The sequence below is a fragment of the Brienomyrus brachyistius genome, unplaced genomic scaffold (assembly GCF_023856365.1).
Source record: "Brienomyrus brachyistius isolate T26 unplaced genomic scaffold, BBRACH_0.4 scaffold70, whole genome shotgun sequence".
Classification (NCBI taxonomy): Eukaryota; Metazoa; Chordata; class Actinopteri; order Osteoglossiformes; family Mormyridae; genus Brienomyrus; species Brienomyrus brachyistius.
This window is the reverse complement of record NW_026042345.1, coordinates 1,350,107-1,374,018: the sequence shown is the minus strand read 5'-3', so window position 1 is coordinate 1,374,018 and position 23,912 is coordinate 1,350,107. Positions and strand designations below refer to the sequence as shown.

Here is a 23,912-nt window from a genome sequence, read left to right as displayed (position 1 = left end):
TGTGTGTGGAGTTTGCATGTTCTCCCCATGTCGTCGTGGGGTTTCCTCTGGTTAGTAGGATAAGCGGTTTTGGAAAATGGATGCATGGAAGATCAGTCAGTGTTTCCCAACCCGGTCCTTTGGGACCCCCCTGACGATCCAGTAGGAAGCTTGGAGGGAGCAAAAATGTGGGCTGTCTGGGGGTCCCCAAGAACTCCCCTCGGAAACCGCCTATGTTGCCTATAGCAGGGGTATCCACAAAGGACCAGTCCAATTAGGGAGTTTCAGTGAAAACCCGCATACACAACAGCCCTTTCTGGATAAGATTGCCCTCACCGGGCCTATAGAATTGGCCAGCCCTGCCTGTTTTCGCTCATTTTGTGGAGTCTGCATGTTCATGTGCCATGTAGATTCCTTCCTGCAGTCCAAAGACATGCAGTTGGCTTGATTTGCATCTCTAAATTGCCCGTAGTGTGAGTCCGTGCCCTGTAATGGCCTAAGCCTCCCATCCAGAGTCCAACCTGCCTTCTGTTCCCCAGGATGGGCCCCAGGCTGTTTATGACCCTGTATCAGGCGAGAGCTTCTGGCAAATTAAATGGATGGATGGAAATGGACCTGCTACCTGAGTAAAATAAAAATAATGTCCCCTATTTACCAACCCGGCTGCCTTTTTCCATGAACATTCAGCAATAAATTTTTATCGTTTTCCTATGAGACAATTGTCAAAGGTCTAAAGTGGATAGGAATGCCTAGCTAATAGGAAGTAGGTGGTATGTCTTTTGTGCGCCATATCCATTTTTAACTAGTCCTGGGCTGTTGAGGGTTAGGCGGCAGGTCTGTCGGGGAGCGTTGGGCTGTTTCAGATACAGCCTTTCGATAAAGAAATGACTTGGCATTACAGTACACTACAACCTTGGCACATCTCCCTCCTCTCCATCATCGCTTATCATAACCTCCCGTCTCAATATCGCATAAGTCCTGCTCTGAGAGCGGAGCGGGGAGGGGCAGATAAAAGGGTAAACTGATTAAAATTCTGCCCAGATCCGAAGCGATGGATTAAAATAGCCTTCCTGTTCCAGTGTCATTGGCGACGCACGGCCTCCGTCTTTATCGGCAGCCTCTCCATGCTGTGAATTCGTTCATGCTGAGTCAGCGCAGAATCGCGGCTTTCTGCTGCTACAACGATTATTTGTATTATTCCTGTGGCAGACAGCGCAGCGGGATAAAAGCATCACACCTGAAACAATAACTAGCTTCATTAGTGATTCGCATAAGAAAATAAAGCTCAGCGATTAGGGTTTTAAAGGCTTTTAATCAGTTTCTTCTTTGTTTCAGACTTGAACATGTTGAGAATAGGATATCTTCTGCACAGTCTTCAAGTGTGAGTGGTTATCGAAAGATTTAAAATTTAGATATTTACAGTGGTGACTATGATTTAAAAGCACCTTGTGGATTTTCATACACAATTACACAATATATTTATTAAGTCGTATTGAAATCATCTACACAGATTTGTAATTGACCTTGACACAGACAGCTATGTTATATCCATCCATCCATCCATCCATTTTCCAAACCGCTTATCCTACTGGGCCTATCCCGGAAGCATTGGACACGAGGCAGGGAACAACCCAGTATGGGGGGCCAGCCCATCGCAGAGCACACTCACACACCATCCACTCACACATGCACACCTATGGGCAATTTAGCAACTCCAATTAGCCTCAGGATTTTTGGACTGTGGGGGGAAACTGGAGTACCCGGAGGAAACCCCACGACGACATGGGGAGAACATGCAAACTCCACACACATGTGACCCAGGCGGAGACTCGAACCCGGGTGCCAGAGGTGTGAGGCACTGCACCATCTTGCCGCCCCTCTACGTTATGTCGGCCATCAGAATTTAATCTTCTTCACAGCCTTCACAACAGTAAGTCAATTTCTGCGACTCCGGGATTTGTGTGGACAGTCTGAGTACGCGGTCATACCTTAATGAAATGACGCGTATTGTTGTTGCGTGTCTGCGTGAGGGAGGTTGGGCCCAGTGTGAGGCTGAAACCTGTCTTTCATACAGCTGAGAGTGAGTCTGCCACTAAAAAGCTAATTTTCTGCTTCAGACACAAGGATACAAGCCAATTCAAACCAGGCAGACATATGAAGCGCGTGAGTCCCGCGGGGCAAAGTGGGAGATAACATCCTTCACGTTTCCATTTCGCTTGTTTAGCTGGCGTACGCCAGCTCCCTGGGCCAGCGGTCTACATTTTAGTTTCTAACTCGATGCTTTTATCACTTAATGCCAGTCACAGTTTTTACCCTTTGATTCAGCTGGGTATTTTCCTGCGAGACCGGAGGTTAAGTACCTTTCCAAAGGGTACAACAGCAAGACCCAGTGCGGGATTAAAATTGGCGAGCTTTGGGCTTTATGTCACCTTCAGACTTTGTTCTTGTCACCTTTTTCCATGGGGAGGGGAGGATTGGGGGAGGGGGGAGGGGAATCAGAGAGGGAGAAGATTTCCCGTAGGGGGGCAGGACGGCCTGATTGAAGCCTGGACTGGGGGGGGGGGGGGGGGGATTAAGCACAGAGGCCATAAACCCGATGGCTGTTGATTAAAATCCTACAGTCACATGATGCAGGCTGGAGAGCGAGAGGAAGGGAGGTCAAAATAGGCTGATTTTCCTGCAGTTCATGTCTCAGCGCGGCAGGATCCGGAGTCCCCCCCCCTCAAGCTCATTGCAGACCGACCGCAGGAAGCATCTAACAAAGAAAATGCACATGACATGTGACTATTTAAAAGAAACGCTCCGCGAGGGCAGGTTAATGTATAAGATATTCTAGGCTACAGTCTGGGGCTTCAGTGAAGCACAACAGGGGCCCCGCCCAGCATAACAGGGGCCCCGCCCAGCATAACAGGGGCCCCGCCCAGCATAACAGGGGCCCCAGCCTGCCTTCGGGACATATAGAACAGTTAAAGGGCTCCAAAGAAGCCAGTCATGCTGACTGCTACTAGCCTCTGAAAGCAGGCAGTGGATTGAAATGTTTTTCCTCACCTGTTTCCCGAATCCTTGGAAAATCCTGATGACGTCAGGCAGCAGGGATGGAAGCCGCGAGGTCACCGCTCTGCCGCGAGGTCAACCGCTTTGCTATTCTGTGCGTCACAAGCCAAGAGGCAGGCGGACCTGCACTGAATTATAGGTTTATTGGAAAACTTGGGCCCTTATCAGGGAAAAATAGGCAACTGGAAGAGAAGGAATATGAGCAAAGCTAAAATAAGGGAACCGATCTGGTTACCTGGACGGGAAAAAGGTTATGAAGGCAAACTGCAGTAATGAAAATTGGGCTGAAATGCGATTCAAGATTAAAAACTTTATTGTCATTATACTAGTAAGACAAGATCATGCACGTCCGCTTTCTGTTTAATAAACAAGTAAAAAAAGGATACAATATACAATACTGTTGTCCCCCAGCATCTGCAGGTGGTGCATCCTAAGACCTACTAGGGGTTCTTGTCGTGGTCCAGATGGCTTAGTGGTCTACGCACAGTGAGCGGCACTGGGAATGGTTTTGGCCAAAAACCATAGATAGCAAGGAACTATCCATAGACCGTGGATGTTAATGTGAATTTCGTATACATATATATGCTAGTTTAACTGACAAATTATGGACAGCAAGATATGTCCAACATTAAATACGGTGATAAAGTATATTGTACATTATTAAACTGTACTGTACTCTCTGAAATGAAAGAGATTCTGACATTGTAGCCTAACTCTCAAGAGAAGATTTAGCAATGAAAAGGCATAATGTATCAAAGGATGACAGAGCAATGAAAGAACATGGGCTACACATTTTATAATGAAAAACACGCATCATGTACCTGTACAAAACCTGTAATTAGAATAATTATTTATCACAAAATATCTTAGCCTACTGTGGGTACTCACTGGCTTATAGCCTGTACTCGCTTGGTGCATGGTTTGAAACTTATGTACCGGTCCTGGAATTCTTAGACTTTTTTTTAGACCGCGGTAAAGCACAGGTAACTGAAACCACGGTTACTGAAACCATGGATACGGGGGTCCTATTGGATACAGATACACTACAGAATAAGTGGTAGGATCAGTGAACAAAGGAGAAATCACTCAGGAAACAACATTTGCAGAGTACTAACATCTATTATAACGCAAGTAAAGTACAGCATAGAATGAGGGGAGTGTTGCACCTGACCTGGATATTTGCTTGTATTGCACTTATGCATTATTGTTGTGCAATGAAATGAAATTTCACTTCAATAGTATTGCACTTCCAGGGTAATAAGCGGAAATGAGCAGTCAGGAAAGAGAGGTGTCAGAATTAATGAAACAAATCTAATGGCTAAATCAGAGGCTTCCTGGTTTTAGAGCAAGTAAAATTAGCCAAGTTATACTCACACTGGAGCAAACCCTCACCGCCATTTTCAAAGTTCATGCCTTTAAAATTTGCTCAGGGTGAATGCAGTGTCTAAATAGCGAATTTAAATAAAAAAGAATAGTTTGTAGTGTGTGTGACAGTACAGTGCACTTAGTTTTTTGTAACGTGATAAACATGCATAATTGTAACAATAATGCTGAGTAAAATATAATAATGAGTATACGGTTTATTCATTCCCGGCCCTAGGTTGGCTCATTCTTTGTTGTAACTGCCAACAATCCGATACCCTTGGGTCATTCTTAAAGGCCTAATGTGCTATAACTGTCAGAGGACTGGAAAGCTAACCGTGTTTTAATCTAAATGGAGGTATGGGGGAAATGATGAAGAAGCTGCTGGATGTTCCTCAGCACGTCTATCCTGCAGAAAAGACAAAGGCGGGAAGAACTGAAGGATCACACTGCCCAAACGTATTCACCCGAAGTCTGGAATATTAGCTTAATCGCAAATTTATTAAAAAGCGTACTGGCGGATAAGATCGGACCATTTATTGCGATGTGGGATTTTACATTTAATCAACCTTAACAAAACGCTAGTACGTTGAATTCAAAGAAAATACACCTGAAATCTACCTGACCGCACTCTTGAGAGGACTTCAGGCGAGGAAGAGGCCGGAATCTGTAAAAATCCCATAATCCCAATTTGATAGGAATCGTGGTCACCTAAAGTTATAAGTGAGATGCACTGAAGGGCAATTCGAATACGGGAGGAATAAGGCAGCTCTTTAGTGAATCCAGGTCTCTATAATGAGGTGGTCGAGTGACAGGCTGGCCAACTTCTGAAATTAATGAAATATAATGGTCTCTGCATCCTTTGCGTGTTTTTCCAGCAGCGGAACAGCACACTAAGAAGTAATAAGGGGAAAGTCACAGTGGAGACTCTTTGGCTGCTGTACTGTGCTTGCAGACGTTTGTTTTTCGACTTTTTTTTCGAATCGTACTGTATGTAACACCTGATTGGTCAATGCATGGAACATGTGACCTGCTGTAATGTTTAAACCTTCCTTTCCAGAATCACCACAACGGCTGCCTGCATGATGGATCTCCGTCGGTACCCGCTTGACGAACAGAACTGCACGCTGGAGATCGAGAGTTGTGAGTCTCAGTGATGAACGTGCGCTGATGACCTCATAATCATGCCCCAGTCTCTCTCATCTGCATACAGTAGACATCTCCAATCATGTGTTGACTTACCAGAGTAATCGTGCTCTGAATAAGCATGCATTCCCCTGCTGAAAATGACCATTTCCATCATTTGGTCTATGCTGGTCCATGCATTTCCATGCTGGTCTATGCTGGTTAGCGCTGGCTTGGTGCTGGTTAATCCTGGTTTAGCCCTGGTGTATCTGGTGGATCAACATAGCTGTGCTGGTCTACCTGCACATACAGCTCGTCCACCAGCACCAAAACACAACATTATCTGGAATCACCAGCAGGCGTTATGCTGTTAATGCTGGTAACCAGCTTTGCTGGTCTGTTTCATAAGGGTCTGCACTAAGATTTCTCACATTCCTTACACACAAAAGTCTATTTATATTCTTGATGAACGACCTGGCTACTACCTTCTTTCCCGATCAGCGTGGCCTTTCTCTGTGAACCTACTCCTTATTTACTGGAACGTGAAAGACATCCCCATTAGTATCTTTGACTGTATCTTGCACTTTTAGCTGTAGCTGAAAAGGCCAGCACTGTTCACGACCCCTTAACTTTCACACTGTCTGTTTTCCTCATTTGGGCATTGCGTGTCCAACTTGTGAACACAGCTGTGAGTAATGAGTATCTGATGTTGATAGGCAGAAAAAGAATATAGAGGTGTGTGTGTGTGTGGATTATGTCTATATTACATTGTGGGGGCCAAATGTCCCCTACAATGTGATATAAACCTGTTATTTTCAAATTGTGGGGGTCGTTTTTTAGGTCCCCAGAAAGATCTGTGAATGCAATCAAAAAACTAAAAATGCCAATAGTTTCGTTTTTTTTTTGGTTACTTATGGTTAAGGTTAGGGCTGGGTGGGGGATAAGGTCACCATGTTGGAATTAGAGATTTCCCCATAGAAATGAATGAAAAGTCCCCACAAAGATATAATTACAAACCGGTGTGTGCTCATATAAACCAGCACCACTTCCGTGTTTCCTAAACTGGAAAGAGAACTAAAACCAAACAATTCAGTAAATATGTATTGAGGCTGTATGTATGCAGTTCTTCCAGTTGTTACAGCGATGAACGGCTATTAAAAACTTGTGAGAATTACCATCATTTATAACACTAAGCAAAATCTGGATCTGTGTTTGGACAAAAAAAGGAAAAAGAATTCGTAAATTTACTTTGAAACTTAACGCGTAGCATGTAGTGAATCACGAGATGCAAAAATCAATCCAAGTGAAAAATGATCTAATTCATTTTTTTATTTACACGATTTGTGAAAAGGAGAGAACGTGTAAATTCAGACACATTTTTCCTGTTCGCAAAAAGCAACATCTGATAAATGCACTGTTTCGAAATTAACGTACGATTGGCTCAAAGGGCTGCGATTTCTGAAGCTTCCAATTTGAGGGCTAGCTGGCTCTGCATGATTATCACAAATCCCTGCAATGAGCAAAAAGAGATTCAAGATTCGGATTCAAGAAAATTCTGTTGTCCGTTACAAAGTAACAGAAATTCCTCTTAGACATGCTTCATATATAGCATAACATCATACAACGCAACAAGTAATAAAAACGGTGCATAAAAAAAACACAATAAGAAAGCTTATTCTATTTAATATGGCGAGGGAATTGTTGACTTATTATGTAATCTTTTGACCAAAGGACAGGGGTGTAAATTTGGATACTACTGAGATATGTCCCAACCAATATTGTTGGAGTGTTTCATGGGGTTCAGGTCTGATTTGGTCCCTACCAGTATTGTAACCAAAGGTACACAGCCTGTGACGTCGTCCTGATTGAAAAAAATTGGTGAAGGGAATGAGATGGGTGTTGTGTTATAGGAGGGTTTGTACGGGGTTACCCCCGCTGCCAGCGTGTTACACAGCTGCATCCCCAGCAGCTCAAAAAGCTCTCTCTAAGGCTAAAATCGCTAATCTTTCACTGACTGCGGCTTCCTCAGAATCGCCCCCCCCCCTGGGGACGGCCAGATGCTCGCAAATTGTTTCCATCGCTCCCTGGAGATGGCACACTTCGAGTAAAGGTGTCTTCCTGGGGGAGGAGCAGGGCAAACACCTGAGGCAGCTTCACGACACCTCGCTGCAGCCCGGGTTAGGTGGAGGACGTCCTCATCAGCCATTTCCATTTTCACTTTGGTGTAAAAACAGGTGAAATATCTTCCCTGGGAAAGTCTAGCGAATATATTTTACATTCTCTTTCCTGCAGGGGGAAAAAGAGGGTGAATCACTTTGAAAAGCAATTATTCATTTACTTTTAACAACACATTTTTGCACATGCAGCGCGATTCAGCAGAGAACATTTTTCGAATGAATATTATGACTATTGATGACCACTCAAGTGTAAGAGTTCGTTTGAACATTTCTGCACACATGACAAATACAGTGTTTTCTTATTTCGATATTTAGATTTTTAATTTGCTTTAGGAAACTATTAGGCAAGCATTAAGAGCAGTTATCGACAGTTAACACATTTTTCTTGTTAATGAGTAATGAGACCAACAAATTTGCCAGAAAAATAAATCAGTCTGTCGTCAGATACCCCTTTTAGTTGGGAGATAGAGTCCGTGACGATGAGAGACGCAGTTTGGGTGAATGGCTCCACAAATGGAGTGTTATGCTGGCAATGGAAATGTCATAAGTCTAAGCCCCAGTCAGCACTAAAAGTTGCTTTGCATGATAATCTCTGATAAATGTCAGTGGTTATTAAACTATTCCGGCTAATGTTAGGAAATCTTGGACTCTCCGCTGTGTCCTTTACTCTTTAAAGATCAATCCAATCCTTTCGCTCTTTTCGGATCCCCGAAAACCCTCGTCTCAATGACTGCATTTACATGCACTCAATAATCAGTTTATTGAGAATAATCCAATTAGGACGATAATAATTAAGGTGCCTGCATGTGTTTTTAATAACCCAATTACTGTGTTTACATGACCAGCTGCGTAATCAGGTTAAGTCACTTTCAGTCACTTCCGGGTCACTCATAATTCGCGTGAAAGGGATTTTGATTTGGCACATCAATACACAGACCGTAATCCGTTTAAGGGTTTACATGGCATTTGAAATCGGTTTATGATCGTATAACCTAGGCGTGTATTAATGGATTTCAAATAAATGGGTTACAGTTGAGTAATCGGTTTAAGGGCCAGACAGCGATTATAATCGGTTTATTAAGGTGCGTATCAACGCAGTCACTGTCACCGTCTGAGATGCAAGTCCACAGATGCGAGGAGGGAAATCTCTCCCAATCAAACCTGTTCTCCCAGTTTAATTTAGCAGCTCAGGAGAGTCACTAAGGCGCTGTGGCCATCTTTTGGTTTATGTTTCTGCCGAGCTGGAGCAGCGAAAGCGGAACGAAGACGCACAGGAAAAGACGGATCAGTCACCCATAGTGGCCGATGGATTTAATTGGTGGGATGTAATCTGAAAGGCTTGTTGCTGTAACTTTCTGTCACAGGGCAAATCGTTGCAAGCGATTGCATGGAAACTGGGACGGCTGCCGTCTCGGGCTGAGCTTAACCAGGGTTTATTTACTTGACTGCTGAAGTGGACAGAGCTGTTTCCCTGTATCACATGACCTAATGAGGCGGAGCACAGGACGAGCTGTTTTCTTACCGACATGCATTAAAAGCTCATGTTTTGCACATCGTATGAAGAGAAAATTGTGCCTTTTCACCATTTTCAACTATTTTCTTTGCTCGCCTTTATATTAAATTGCAGGTAAATACATTGAAAAATTATACTGGAAAAAAAAAATCCTGAATTAGCCATTAAAGGGGATGAAATCACTTGGGATTATCTGCCTCTGACAGTAAGGCAGGCCTTCCCGAGGTATGCAGCATTACGGCATTTCTAAAAAAGAAGCAGACATACATAATCTGGAGGCCTTGGACCCCAGAGACCCTCTGAAGGTATTTATACTTTAGCCAATGCTGGGAAATATCTCGATTGTAGTTGACACCTCAGACACAAGCATGTTTTCGCGCACAACAAATAAATAAATAAACACTTCTGAATTCCTTTCTTTCTCTGCACATTCTGTTACATATTTTAATAATTATTGTTAACCTACACTCAATCATGCTCGTCATTATTGTACCGAAGTTCTATTAATAAAACTTTAATTTCACTACTTGCAAATTATGAAATCTTGGGGTGGAAAATCTTGGGGATTTGGCTTAAAGAGAAGGATTCAGTTCAGTTCAGTTCATTAATAGTAGTTAATAAAAATAGTATTTGTTCCACTGTGAATAATGTTCTTAGATACTCATCTGATTTGACTATTATTTTCACCGATTTTCACACGCTTCTCTACAAGACTAAACAAAGATTTGCACACTATCGTATTTTTAGATTGGAACCATCTCAGCATTATTATGGCCTACATATAACTTGGCAAGAATAAACTGGTTATTAGCTAAACTGTTTACTAGCTATAGTGCTAGTCGGGGGACTAGTTAGAGATGAATGGATAGGCGGGATGAATCTTTACTGGGGGTTGTGATATCAAACTTACAAAAAGCTCTTCATGACTTAAGCCAATAAATACATGTTTATTTGGGGGGGGGGGGGGGGGGGGGGGGGGAGAGGCTAAAATAGGTCTAATGACACCCCTGGTTCTGGGAAAGGCTAATCCACTCCAAACAGTTTCCAGTTCAGTAAGACACTGGTGGGTAATGGATAGCTGTTGTTCTTGCACTTTTTCCTCACCTCTTAATGGAATTTTCCTCTGAGCTAAAGCCTATTTGGCTGTAGGTGTTTGACGTGTGTTAGCCAGTGAATATTAAAAGTAACTAGAGCAGAGTTAAGTTAGCATAGTGCGCGCTGATCGAAAATAGCACAGTGACATCACTCAGAGAAGGGAGAAGCGGGGTGAAGCTTGTGTTCGTTAACCAGATACTGGCACTTAAAGCGATTTTATCAACAAACGAAATTAAGGACATTCTATAGAACTGGTTCAGAAAATGAGGAGGTATTTAAAAAGAATATTCGCAGTGCGGTGCAGTGCCTCAGTGAGTGGCACTGCTGCTCTTGACAACTGCAGGGCTGTGGGTTTGAACCCCATATCTGCTTGTCTGGGTACACTGGTTTATTTCACACTCCAAAGATATCCTGGTAGGTTAACTGGTATCTCCAAAGTGCCTGTAGTGTATGTGCCCTGACATGAACTGGCATGAACTAACCCTGCCCCGTGCCCTGTTAATGACTGGCGTCCCATCCAGGGTGTCCCCCTGCCCTGCGCCCTGTGATGGACTGGCATCCCATCCAGGATGTCCCCCTGCCCTGCGCCCTGTGATGGACTGGCATCCCATCTAGGGTGTCCCTGCCCTGTAATGGACTGGCATCCCATCCAGGGTGTCCCCCTGCCTTGTGTTCCATGCTGCCTGGGATACCTTCACTGTATGTGTGCAGAATCATGAATTTATGCGATTTATCAATACACATACAGTACCCGTCAAAAGTTTGGACACATCCACACACAGGAAGATTTATTTGTGCTATCCTCTATATTTTAGAATGATTATAAAGACATGAAGGCTATAAAGTAGCATATATGGATTATACACTGATCAAGAAAGTATAAAAAAAAAAAAAAATGTTGGGAGGTTACCATTGTGTGGGTTGGGACTCGGAAGGTTGCCGGTTCAAATCCCAAGGTCGACATTGTGCCCTTAACCCCACTTACTCCAGGGACTGGCAGCCCCTGCTTTCTCCCCTATGCCGGTTCCATGAGGTGGCCTCCTGGGATTCTTTTCCAGCTGTCCTGAAGGAGGCCCCACATATATGCTGAGCTCTCATTGGCTGCTTTTGCTTCACTCTCTGGTCAAACTCCCCCATCTCTGCTGGGTTTAGGTCAGGTGGCCTGGTCATGTGATACGACACTATCGCTCTCCTTTGTGTCCAAACTTCTGACCGGCTCTGTGTTTGAGAAGCTCGTACTGTGGTCACTATGGCTTTAGGTATAATTGACAGACCGGACTTCCTGGTTTATTTTCCGTCTGTGTTAGCCTATGCGCATGTAGGTGCTCACCTGATGCTCCGGCTGTCCCCTAAGTTGCTCTTTCTTTCAGTAAATTGGCAAAACAAGTTTGCTAAAGAGAACAGGATAAGCTGCTCACTGCAGCGATGATGCTCTGCGGGTTCTTCCCAGTTTCCTGTTCCTTCCACCATTTCCTGGTTGCTCCAGCACCCCGCGAGGCTTGCGCTGGCTTGGCAGGAAGCCAAAGGCTGCCGTCAGCTTTTACACGCGACTCGGGGCTCAGCCAAAGGCTGCCCGTTCCAGAGAGTCCATTGGCAGGGGGTGTGGGGGCGAGTCCTCTGGACTTTAGCGGACTAGGGAAACAGTTCTGACAGGGCTTCCGCGGTGGGTTGGGGCCGAAAACTGATATCCAGGCAGAGGAGTGAGATCGTGGGATACAGCTTTTAACGGGACCACCCACCAACCCACCACAGGGCAAAATGATCAATATTAAGTGTGAGTCAATCCCAAAACACTTTACGGTAACAGTCACCATCTTTTCAGGAAGTGCATTATGGGGGATAGGTCTTAAAGACGTGGCAGCATTGCACAAAGTGCAACCTCTCAAAAAAAATGCATTACATGTGCATAACATGATATGGCAGGATTTCACTGACTACACTGTTTAATTCGCTAACTTTCAAGGCCCTCATTAAACGCCTCTTTAAAACACAGTGGCTTCACTAAAAATATATTTTTTAAACGATGAGTTTGAGATACAGCGTTCTTCTTGTCGTACCCGCTGATCCCTGTACAAGGAGTGAATGAGAGCCTGAAAGATCAGCAGAACAAGAATCACGTGACCAACCGTTAGAGTCAGTTACCCACTTCAACCCAGAGCCAGTGGGCTGAATCAAGCCATCGTGTCATTTATAAAATTTCCTTCTTCAGTTTGGAGTTGGAAGCTTACATATTGCAAAAGGGCTGGATATAACACAACAAAAAATGTATATAAACCTTATTTTTCGTTTGAGGATCTAAGAGAACCTCGTCGACGTAGCAGCCTAGCTCCTAGAAGGGGCTCTTCTGCTGTGGGGAGAAAGACCTTGAATGGCATTGATTTATCTCCCCGCTGTTGTGTCATGGAGCTTGGAATTGGCAGCGCGTGAAACAGCGGCTCCCTCGCAGGCCTGGACCTCGCAGAAGTCACGTGTGCAACATTTGGGGAATCGCATCTGCGGCGTGACATCATTCGTGGCACCGAATCAGCGCCTTCCTGTCTAATTAGGGTAATCGATGGCACCGCTCTGGCCCAATAGCAGGGTGGCGGGGGGGCTATTGTGCGGACATCTGCTGTCCCCCGAGTGAGTCAGGGCTCTGGCTCGGGCTTTATTGACGCACGGCACTGCCAGGACCGGCCGCGCGAGTCTGGTGTCTGTGCGGCAGGCCCTTGGCCCGCGGCCCCGCTCAGCGCTCCTCCGTAGCCACGCAAGTTAAAAACGAACCCAGTGTCTGCAAACACTCGGCCGCTGCTCTGAGGGGGGGTGGGGGTCATCTCGCACTGCCAAACGCAGTTGAACAAAAAAAGCAGAACGAGTGAAAGGATAAGGAAACATGGCCGTTCGTTTTGTGTTTGCAGAATAACGAGGCACGCGGCGGCTAGAGATTGATAAATTATTAGCGTCGAGGTCGCTTGTGCTTCCCCATGACGGTGCTGGGTTGTTTTCACGATACGCATCTTGCTCCCCATGAGAAACATACAGCAGCGGTGTTTGCTGTCACCCAACCCACCCACTTGCGTGGGGCCCCTGAGGTTTACGGGGCCATCTGTTGGCCACAAACAGTCACTACACTAAATAATGTATAATTAACCATCAATTTCACATTTTTCACCCACTTGTCCTACACAGGATCGCAAAGCCTATCCCAGAAACTAGAGGCAGGGAATCACCCAGGATGGGGTGGCAACCCATCACAGGGCACGCAGACGGGCAGGTCTGCAACACAGTTAACCTAACTGTGGTGCAAACCAGAAAACCTGGAGGAAACCCCACAACAAGACAAGGGAGAACATGCAAACCCCACAGAAATGGAACCATGGCAGAGACTCAAACCCGTGTCCCAGAGGTGTGAGGGAGCAATGCTAACTAGAGTGCCACTGTCGTGCCCCAAAAATAAAAACTAAAAAAGAATAATAATAATTGACTAATACTGTATATTACGATTCACTGATGGATTAAAGTCAAAGCTTTAAAGTCAAAAATTATTTTTTGTTTTAATTTAAAAATTTGAAAGGCAGGGAAGATAATTTGCTCCTTATTTGGGAGATGCTGAAGTAGCATCTTCTGCTAATGAGCCTGCTAGCTACAAGCTACTGACTCCACTTGCTAACTATTTATTTATTTTTTTTAAACATCTCGGGGGGCGGGGTTGGGCGGTGGAGGGGTGAAGTTACTTTATGAGTGGGGGCACCAGAACCAACAAACGGGCCCCTGCAGACGCAAGCATGCATATACTGTGGAGAGCAAGTTTGGGGTCAGAGAGCAGAGCCGGTTAGCGTAGCATAGCGGTTGGGGATTATGGCCTAGCCCCCCCCCCCCCAAGGGCACAACAGTGGTATGTTTACTTTGCTGGCCACAGGATTTGAGCCCACGAGCTTCCGGGCATCAGCACAGAGCCCCAATGTAATGAGCTGTAAAGCATGATTAACCTCCACCGCAAACACAACCGAAATACTGTTTGTTTCCGCTCCTCAAATCGTATCGTTCATTGCCCCAAATTGCCTCTTGTTGGTCTTGGCTCGTGATTCATGACGATTTTATTTCTCGGACAAACAGGTTTATTTTGTTGCTCTAGTTAGTTTAAAACGGTAAAGGTGTTTTGCCGTTGCACCTGCACGTCTCGTTCATTACGGAATGGAGAGGAGCTTGGAATACATCAGAAATTCCCTAAACGGACCGTGGGACAATAGGATGGGTCCGAGCTCTGGGGACGACAGTCAGAGAGGGTCCCGTACGGAGATGATTTTGCGTCTGGCGAGCCCTCGGGACGCGGCCGCCCCTTCCCAACGCTCTGGCTTCCTGTCGGTACGACGGACTTTAGATTTAGTCTCTCTTGCATAATCTTGGAAGGTGGTGGATACTGACTCACTCCATCAGCAGTGGGTGCTGCTTTTTTTCTGTTCAACAGTGGGGAGCCTAAACCTCCCACAGACGTGTTTTTTTTTTTATTTACTTTGGACACAGTTTAATCTGTATGTACAGGAGCTGTTGTTTGTGGGGGGGTGGGGTTCATGGGCCCGTCATGGGGCGATGGGGGTAGGTAGGTGAGGGATCAACACACACTAACAAAGCAGAGGCAACCTTCCCCCCCCGCCTCGCTCCCCCACCACCGGCACCGGCTGTTTGCGGCATCGCTCGCTCAGCCTTCTCGGGCCGGCCTTGCCTTTGCTTCTCTCCTTCTCCCCTGTGTCACACGTTGTAAGGTGATCCAGTAGAACACGACCCCCCCCCCCACCACCTTCTATTTCAGACGGCTACACCACCGATGACATCGAGTTCTACTGGAAAGGTGGCAGCGCTGTCACGGGGGTGGACAACATCGAGCTGCCCCAGTTCTCCATCATCAATTACGAAACGCTCTCCAAAAAAGTGGTCTTCACCACAGGTACATAGACATCTCAGGCTGCTGCGTTTGCACTAACCCTTATTCTACTGACCTCTCATTCACTTAAAGATTTACATCATTAGAAATGTTTTTCATAACAGTGTATATTGTGTTTCTGTTAAGACTTTAAAGTTTTGGTACGGTACAGATACACGTGTATACAGACATATAAAGACATTGAAGTTTGGGCACCACCCTTAAGATAGATAGATAGATAGATAGATAGATAGATAGATAGATAGATAGATAGATAGATAGATAGATAGATAGATAGATAGATTACAGTAGCACAATAATGAGATTTGACAGTAAAAAGACACTTAGACATTGACAGCAACAATACATGATAAATAACGATAATAATAGATAATAGGTAATGATTTCTGTGAACTTACATAATATTCCTAATTTATATTACTGTGTATATTACTGTTTCTTTTAACATTACTTTATAATGCATTTTTTTTTAACTTAAGCATAAGTAGCTACCAGGTTATTTCTTTGCTCACATTTTTTTCTTTACCGATTTTAATGGAAATTGCATTTTAAGGGTTTAGCTTAATTTAAAAAGAACTCGGAGTAAAGTTTTAAATCATCATAATGACTGTGTGAGCGTATTTCATAATCCCATAATAATCCTCACTTGAGAGTGAAAAGAAGTCTAACCAATTACAGATCACTCTTCCTGCTAACAAGCATCACGGAACAGCGGTCAGCCTGGTATTTAATTAAACCTTTTTCGCCGCCGATATTATTGAGTATCCTGCTAGCTGTGCCACATCGTTAGTGTCACCGCGCTCGTCTCATTGCCCCCCCACCCCAGACCCCGCTGCATTTACATCTGTCTGTGTTTCCCTCCCAGGATCTTACCCCCGGCTCTCCTTGAGCTTCAAGCTGAAGAGGAACATCGGCTACTTCATCCTGCAGACCTACATGCCCTCCATCCTCATCACCATCCTCTCCTGGGTCTCCTTTTGGATCAACTACGACGCCTCGGCTGCCAGAGTCGCGCTAGGTGCCCGTCTAAATGCCCGTCTAAATGCCCACCTCCTCTTTCTGTCTTAATCCTGGATAGATAAACAATAAACTTCAAATAAGTGATTCTGTATTTGCAGGGGCGTAGCTAAGGATTCTGAGCCCCCCTGAGAAAATGCCACCTCCCACCTTTGTCAAATTATCGTTAGTTGCAGACTACATCTTCAGGACACATTGATGGATTATCGGTGAAACATCCATTATTTTTGTTGTTAATCTTCGACAATTTTCAAATGTAGAAAAGATAATGAAGACATGGTTAGCATGACTGTTGAATAGACTGGAGTTATTTGGGGGTGGGAGGGGGGGCAAGGTTCTGATGGGAGACCCAGCGGTGAGCAAACATGGGCCATTCTCACAGGCTAGCAGGTTGGGCTCGCTAGCTAAACCGAAAGCGAGCTGGGGGTGAGGAAGTCGTGATCCCTGATCCTTCCCTCCTCTTCCTCTCTGGGTTGTGAAGGATTTGGCACCTAACCAAGGATGATCAGATTTTCCAGGGAGAGCCGCTGATCCGTTGCGGAGCAGAGCTGGTCACGGCATGAACAGGATGCGAGAGTTCGAACCGCGGGGCGGGAATGCAGCGTTTGTCTAGGACAGACTGAAAGGAGGGAGGGGGGCAAGGCATAAATCCTGCAAATCCTGATGTTTGCGAGTGATATGCAGACCACGTCCTGCTGGTTAATAGTGTTTCTTGCTCTGTTTTTGGAAAAGTCAAGAGAATCAATCATTTGTACAAATGACCTATGAAAATTATGGCAGATTGCCTTATACATGCATAATATTTTTGTAGCTTCATGTCAAGAGACGTGTACATATTCTGTTGAGTCTTAGCTGATGTGTTTCTCAAAACATATTAGAACATTTAGTAATGTTTTACATTAACTGCACCATTTTTATGCATTTGTGGAACATTCAGTGCGCCCTCATAATGCATTCACAGGACACCTTAACATTGTAACATACTGTAAAATCTTTAAAATATTTTAATAACAAACATTATATGATTATATAACTATAATGTTTGTTATTATCAAATAAGTTTTGTTACTAATGCATATAAAAGCCGTTAAAGTATGTTTGAATCTAAAGGTATACTTTCATACTTCTTATGAATGCATTATGAGAGTACATTGAATGTTCTATGAGTGCATAATGAATGCATTATGAAGGTGCAGTTAATTTAAAGCATCATTGAACATTTTATTTTACACAAAAGGTACTCAACCTCAAAAGAGCAGAAATGGACCAGCACAGAAGTACACAGCGCTGATCAAAATGGGTTTTTAGGACTGAATTGTCCGAAGCTCGAACAGCAGATCTGTAATGCGGGCCAGAAGAGGTGGCCAAGAGCCAGACTCTCCCTTATCACGAGCCACCAGAGGGGGTGTATTTGTCCTGCACGGCCGCACTGAGGCGTGGCTGGCCATGGGGAGGGCCGGCAAACATCGAGCTTTCGCGCCCAGTGGCTGGAGGATATCAAGGATACGGCCTGGAACTGCAAGCGCTTTTATTTTATTGACAGAATTTTTATTCGACATCAAGTATCGACATTTTTGGCTCTTGGTCGTCAAGGCGACGTTACACCTGGAAATTGGTGTTTCTCAAATATCTGCAGTTTTACCACAATCAACTATGCATCATGTAGGGATGCATTTAATTTTCAGTGTATAACCTTCCAGGAAAGCAATATGATTAAAGCGCTGCTTAATTTTAATTTATATTAAATTTTTGTGTTTGATTTTGGAATTTAAGTAGCTGTAATAGGATAAGTCACACTGAAATTCACCTCCATGGATAGATGACATGGATAATATCTAGTGCAAGGAACTAAATATTATAAACATAATATGTATAGTTTTTTTATTATTGTTGTTAGAAATAGTGTTTCGCTTGTATTCACTTGCCTTTGTATATTTTTAAGTTACGATTTCAGTATGTAAATGTCAGAACACACAAGTTCCCACTTTGATTATTTCTAGAAGGCGTTCCGAATTTCCTCTTTGTGCACAGTGTTTTCATTACATGGTTAGCCTGTGCTCCGCCAGAGAGAAGATGCACTCATGTAGAGATAATAAGCAAACATTATACATCTCTCACGAGAATCTGGACTTCTCTGCATAATTCCTGTAGAAGGTCCACCAAGGGTTATCTAGGGATAATGAAATGCTCCTTCAATGGCATCAAGATCCTAATGAATAATGAAGCAATCCCAGAATCCCCCAGGAGGTGGGCTGCTGTTGGCACAGTGGGCTGTCACTCGTTTGGAAGGGTATCAGCTTGTGTCGTATGCCCAGAAATCTGCTGAACCCCCTACCGCCACCGAGGCTGATGGATGTCCTGTATGCTCTTCCCTCCCGCGCCAGGGATTACCACGGTGTTGACCATGACCACCATCAGCACCCACCTGCGTGAGACCCTACCCAAGATCCCCTACGTCAAGGCCATCGACATCTACCTGATGGGCTGCTTCTTCTTTGTCTTCTTGGCGTTGCTGGAGTACGCCTTTGTCAACTACATCTTCTTCGGCCGGGGTCCCCATCTACAGAAGAAGGCAGCAGACAAGGCTACCAAGACCAATAATGAGAAGGCCGGTTTGGAGAGCAACAAAGTGCAGGTGGAGACCTTTTCATTCTGAAAATGCACAAATCACTGTAAAAATGCAGCTCCTGACACCAAAAAGCAGGATTTTCACACCGTTCTAAAAATCTGACGAGTTTTCTCGGGATCCGTTTTGCTTCCATCTTTTAATCAAAGTGCACTTTCAATGCTCTGTTCTCCGACTTTCTGAGCTCGTGTTATCAGGTGATGAATGGGCATCGCTAGTTATTAAAAGCCGAAATTTAATTCAGTCCGCATATTAAACTGATATTAAATTAAATGATTTTAATTTATTGATTTATGCTCAGCCATACTCGTCGTTGACATTGAAAGTTCAGTCATTCAGGCAGGCGGCTAAATCAAGACTCTTATCATGAAATGCACCCCATCGATGAGTAACACATCTAAAGAACTAACGAGATCAGAGCATTAACGATTCATAACACAGTGTATTGAACTGTTAATATCCTGACTGGATGCGCAACCAAATGAATTCCGTGCAGCGTAGCATGAGAATAATTGCATTTCATGTTAAGTAGCAGGTAATTAAAGGAAAGCCATTTAACAAATGGTGCCCTTTGCTTTACTGGGCTTGATTTTATGAAGGATGTATAGTAGGTGGGTAACAGTTTTGTGCATCTTGCTTTCCTTTATCTTTTAATGTGAGAGGAGTTTCTTTAACGCCTCACATTTCCAGTGTCACTAATGACATGCTCAGGACAGCCCTTTCTGGGGGGGCATCGACTTAGTAAACCACATACCCCCCACCCCAAGCTGTGAGTAAAAATTGTTGGGGGGGGGGGGGAGGGGGTTCATGTTACAGTTTGTCAACTGGGGGTGGAGGTAGTTGGCAACGGTTCGACAACTTTTTCCGGTAACCTGTGGGGGGGTTCTAAGTTAAACTTTGCACATAATTTCACATAAAACTATCCTGCCACCCCAAAACAAGGGAGGTAGAATAAATCATTTTGTTAGTTACTGGGGGTTTCAATCGTGCAAAAAATACAGAACAAATGGCATTTTTTTCTATTTTATTTTTATGACCCGTGACATGTTTATAATTCATGATTAAATCTGGCCAGCATCTCAATCTTTTGGTTTATAAGAACACTGTAGCATTATTCCGCTAATAAGCGCAGTTTCATCGCCAGCGATAATAGACAGAAGTATATCGGTTATAGATTAATATTTCTGCATCAGAAAAATCTATAGATGCAAGCAATTATGATATAAAATTTATTCCATCTCTTGAATTCTTACTCCACTACTCTCTTTTCCTTGCAATTCTGCGTAACTTCCAGGTTACATTTACATTTTACATTTACAGCATTTGGCAGACGCCCTTAGCCAGAGCGACTTACATAAGTGCTTCAAGACGCTGCGATGAATTTTTCCGGTACTAGGTCAGTTAGCGCCGTTGCTTGTGGTCAACCAATCAGCCAACGTTCATTGTTATAAGCCACCCAATAGTTCTGCTAAAAGGTCGAGCTAAAAGTACCTACTCCAGAGTAGGGACTAAAGAAGGTTCAGGAACTTCCTCTTAAAAGCTATAATTGGGCCAAGCTCCTGCTGTGGGAACCCAACAGAACTTTGTGGTTCCCGAGACAAGTTCCTGTGGTGGAAAAGCATCTATTAGCTTCGACTGCTGATCATAATGCTCATAGTGAAATTCTACTGAGATGACATATTTTGAGACATGCCTGTTTTATTTTTTGTTTTTTGCAGCAGAATCATAAAATCCATTGAATATCAACCCCCCCTAGAGCTAGAGTACAAGTATGTCAGGGAAGATGAAAGAGCATTTTATAGTGTCCTATAGTTTTCTGTCTGGGGGAATAGAGAAGGAGAAGTTGATACTGCCTTCCCTGCGGCATCAGTCTGGCTTTGTGTAGCCCCACCCCAACCCCTGGTAAAGGTAGGCACACAACCTCATCCATAACAATGCCCCGCTCCCCAGGATGCAATCCCCCAGGTTAGATTACTGCCAGCCAGCTCAAACACCAGCAGTTACTGTCTGCTATGAACATCATTCATACCAGTCCCTGAAAACCTTGAGTCAGTTTGATCACATGACCTGTGAGATAACGACAGGCATCCAGACCTAAAATGTCTTGTGATCAAAGGCAGGGTTTGTTCCCATGAGGCTCGGCGGGGAGCAAAGCCTCTGTACTGCAGGTCGTCCTTTTCCTTACCGAAGACGCAGCATCACCCTGGCGACTGAACCTTGGGTGGATTTTTCTCTTTTTGCTGGCATCACATCAGAGCTGAACCTACAGAGGATAGTTTTTTTTTTGCCGTTGTTATTCCTTTATTATTATTTTCAAAGAGCCCAAGGCAGACTGTAAGGGAAGAAAAATCATGTTTACTTTTTGTTCATTTTGCTGATGCTAATACCTGCCACCATTTCCATAATACCTATCCTTCATGGCAAAATTAAAATAAATGACATTGTATCACAGTGTAAGATCAGTCGCATCAAAGACGAATCATTTAACAAAGCCATTACATAAGAAAGAGACCGGAGATCAAGATGAGTTGATGCATCCCTATCAATGACTTAACAATTTCACTTAACTCCATATTATTTTGGCCAAAAGGTGAAGTCAGCCGGGTGTGTCATACGATGGAAGCTGCCAGAGCTTCATAGCGCCAATACACACGTGAATGCATTTAGCCTTGGCGATGTAAGACGCTATTTTTTTTTGCTAATTAATTTACTGATTACTTATTCATTTGTATTTTAATATTTAAAACTTGCTAATTGAGTTTGTGTACGTCTTCCTTGTAGGTATTTCTCCCGGTCATTAATGAGGTCTGTTACCCCCCCTCAACGTGGGGAGTGGTGGTCCTTGCCCTCTATCTGCCCTCTCTAGGCTGCTCACGGGCACATGCTGGCATGTCCGAATTCGGCAGCGCTCGCAATACGGCAACGCATGCACGAAGTCCAGATGTGAGCTCAGCAGTTTTCCCTGGACCTCAGGTTGTCTTTCAGCGACGGATGAAAGAGATTCAAGCGGAAAAGCATTGGCGAGATCCCCAACGTTTTTTGCACTCGGCCTGCCTTCGTCAGCTCTATAATTACGCTTTTCGGTCAGAATCTCGTTAAACGCGGGCGTGCATTTGCCGTTAACCTCGTGCTCGGGCCCCTATAGAAATTTAGGGCCCAAAATGTTCCTCGTTGTTGTGAAGAATAAAGTTGAGCGACCATTTCAGAAAGCCAGCTCCAGATGGCACACACACACACACACACACACATACACACACATACACACACACACACACACACATACACACACGCGCGCGTAATGATTTAAAGCCATCCCTTCAGAAAAGCGATTCACAGCAGGCCTGCCGAATCGAATGAAGCATTGTACAGCATCATCTTAAAGTGATGGAATACATTACCAAACAATGCATGCATCCTAGGGCATACATTTACAAGATTTACAGATCCATGAACGATAAAGTAATGACTATGTATGTTATTGTACGTCATTGTGTTATTAGTAAGTCTTAATGTTTTTAATATCCGAGAGGATAATGGGCAGGACACAGTAAATATGACCTGGTCACTTGTCATTTTTTCAGTAATCCCTCATAATCTGCCCGGCATAAAGTGCCACTGGCCATTTGGCCGACGGCGGGTCCGCGCCGTGCCCCAACATGGGGGCTGACGTAGGGCAGGGGGCTGGCAGGGGGCTGGCAGGGGGCTGGCGCCATCCCAGCGGGAGCAGCTGTTCCAGGCTACATGCATGTGATGTCGGCAGGGGGATCGACGGCATATGGGGCTGCTGAGAGACGAGTCGCGGTGAAGGTCCGCCAGGTCCACCGTGGCATTTGCGCCCCCACCGCTGCCCATTCTCAGCAACGCGACAGTCCTGTCTCCCACGGCAACGGCAGTGGGGGGAGTATGCCGCTCCCTCGTCCTTTCTAGACTGAGATTGAGGTGGAGCATCAGTGTTCTTCTTATTACTGGTAGTGTGGCCAGGAACATTTTAACAGATGTGAAAAAGATCTCAATACTGTGCCTAAATACTGTGCCTAAATACTGTGCCTAAATACTGTGCCTAGCCATTTTCTATCCATCCACCCATCCATCCAATGATCCATCCATCTTCCAACTGCTTATAGTGTAGTATCACAAGAAACAAACAACATTCTTCTTCTTATTATTATTATTAATAATAATAATACTTATAGCATTTTATTAGCGTATTTTTAGGTACGCTTATAAGATGCAATAAGGACAGCATAATTGCTAAAATATCTGCACATCAGTTTATGATTCTTATTTGAGCTAATTTCCCCCTTAGCGCTTTATTTTCCTGGCAAAGGAGTGTGATTGTAGCTGCGATAAGCCGGTCAGAGCCCCGTCCAGCTCAGGTGTCTGACACATAATACAGTCACGCTTCCCCTAAAAGACCCCAGGCATCAGTCACGCGGACATGTAAAGAGGATGGGGCAGGCGGCCAGCCAAGCCGTACCCCCCCCTCATCCATCCAGGTGGCTGTACCTGGGTGTGGGCTCGCAAGCCCGGTCTGGCTCAGGGCTGCCCAATTACAAGGCGTTTAAGTGGGCCCACGGCACCGGAATAGCAGGCTGTAGCTAAACTGTGATGGCGCGGAAATGTACGAGACGTGTTTGCGTTTGATCGTAAAAGATCGTAAACGAAATCTCAGAGCTTACGCCAGGAATAAGACCACCTCCAGGGACCGCAAGTGTCATAGAGGTTACAGTGCACAGCCCACGTTAAAGTTACCTAGCAGCTCAGCCTCGCCATATCCTGCTGCTCCGAACAAGGATGTTCTGCACATTCTTCACACTGCGACGCTCCTCGGGTATCACAGGTATATCGTCTGCGAAATACGGTGACAGGTACATTTCTTTAGGTTTCTCTCTTTTTTTCTGAAAATCTCAAGGACGTGAATGTAGAGAACGCTGCGTCTTCAGCAGCGGGCCGAGGGATCGTACTGAACTGTCGTTTGTTCTGGAATCTGTCAGTGTTGAGGTGTCACTGTCAGGCAAACTGAAAAATTAGGCATCCACCTCC

The 23,912-nt window shown here is 44.6% G+C and overlaps 1 protein-coding gene and 1 long non-coding RNA gene across 2 annotated transcripts in view; one reads left to right on the top strand and one right to left on the bottom strand.

Annotated features, from left to right (window-relative positions):
* The window catches only part of LOC125726343 (gamma-aminobutyric acid receptor subunit beta-1-like), a 46,552-nt gene that overhangs the window by 19,830 nt on the left and 2,810 nt on the right, over positions 1-23,912 (top strand). Inside the window, exons 5-8 of the mRNA XM_049002649.1 lie at positions 5,456-5,538; positions 15,095-15,229; positions 16,092-16,244; positions 18,628-18,878. Of these exons, the coding sequence (XP_048858606.1) occupies positions 5,456-5,538; positions 15,095-15,229; positions 16,092-16,244; positions 18,628-18,878 (622 nt within the window). The remainder of the gene's footprint in view (positions 1-5,455; positions 5,539-15,094; positions 15,230-16,091; positions 16,245-18,627; positions 18,879-23,912) is intronic.
* Positions 6,832-8,432, bottom strand: LOC125726344 (uncharacterized). The gene is made up of 2 exons (XR_007388161.1): positions 8,146-8,432; positions 6,832-7,806 (listed from the first exon to the last, which is right to left on the bottom strand). It is a non-coding gene; the product is annotated as an uncharacterized LOC125726344 (long non-coding RNA).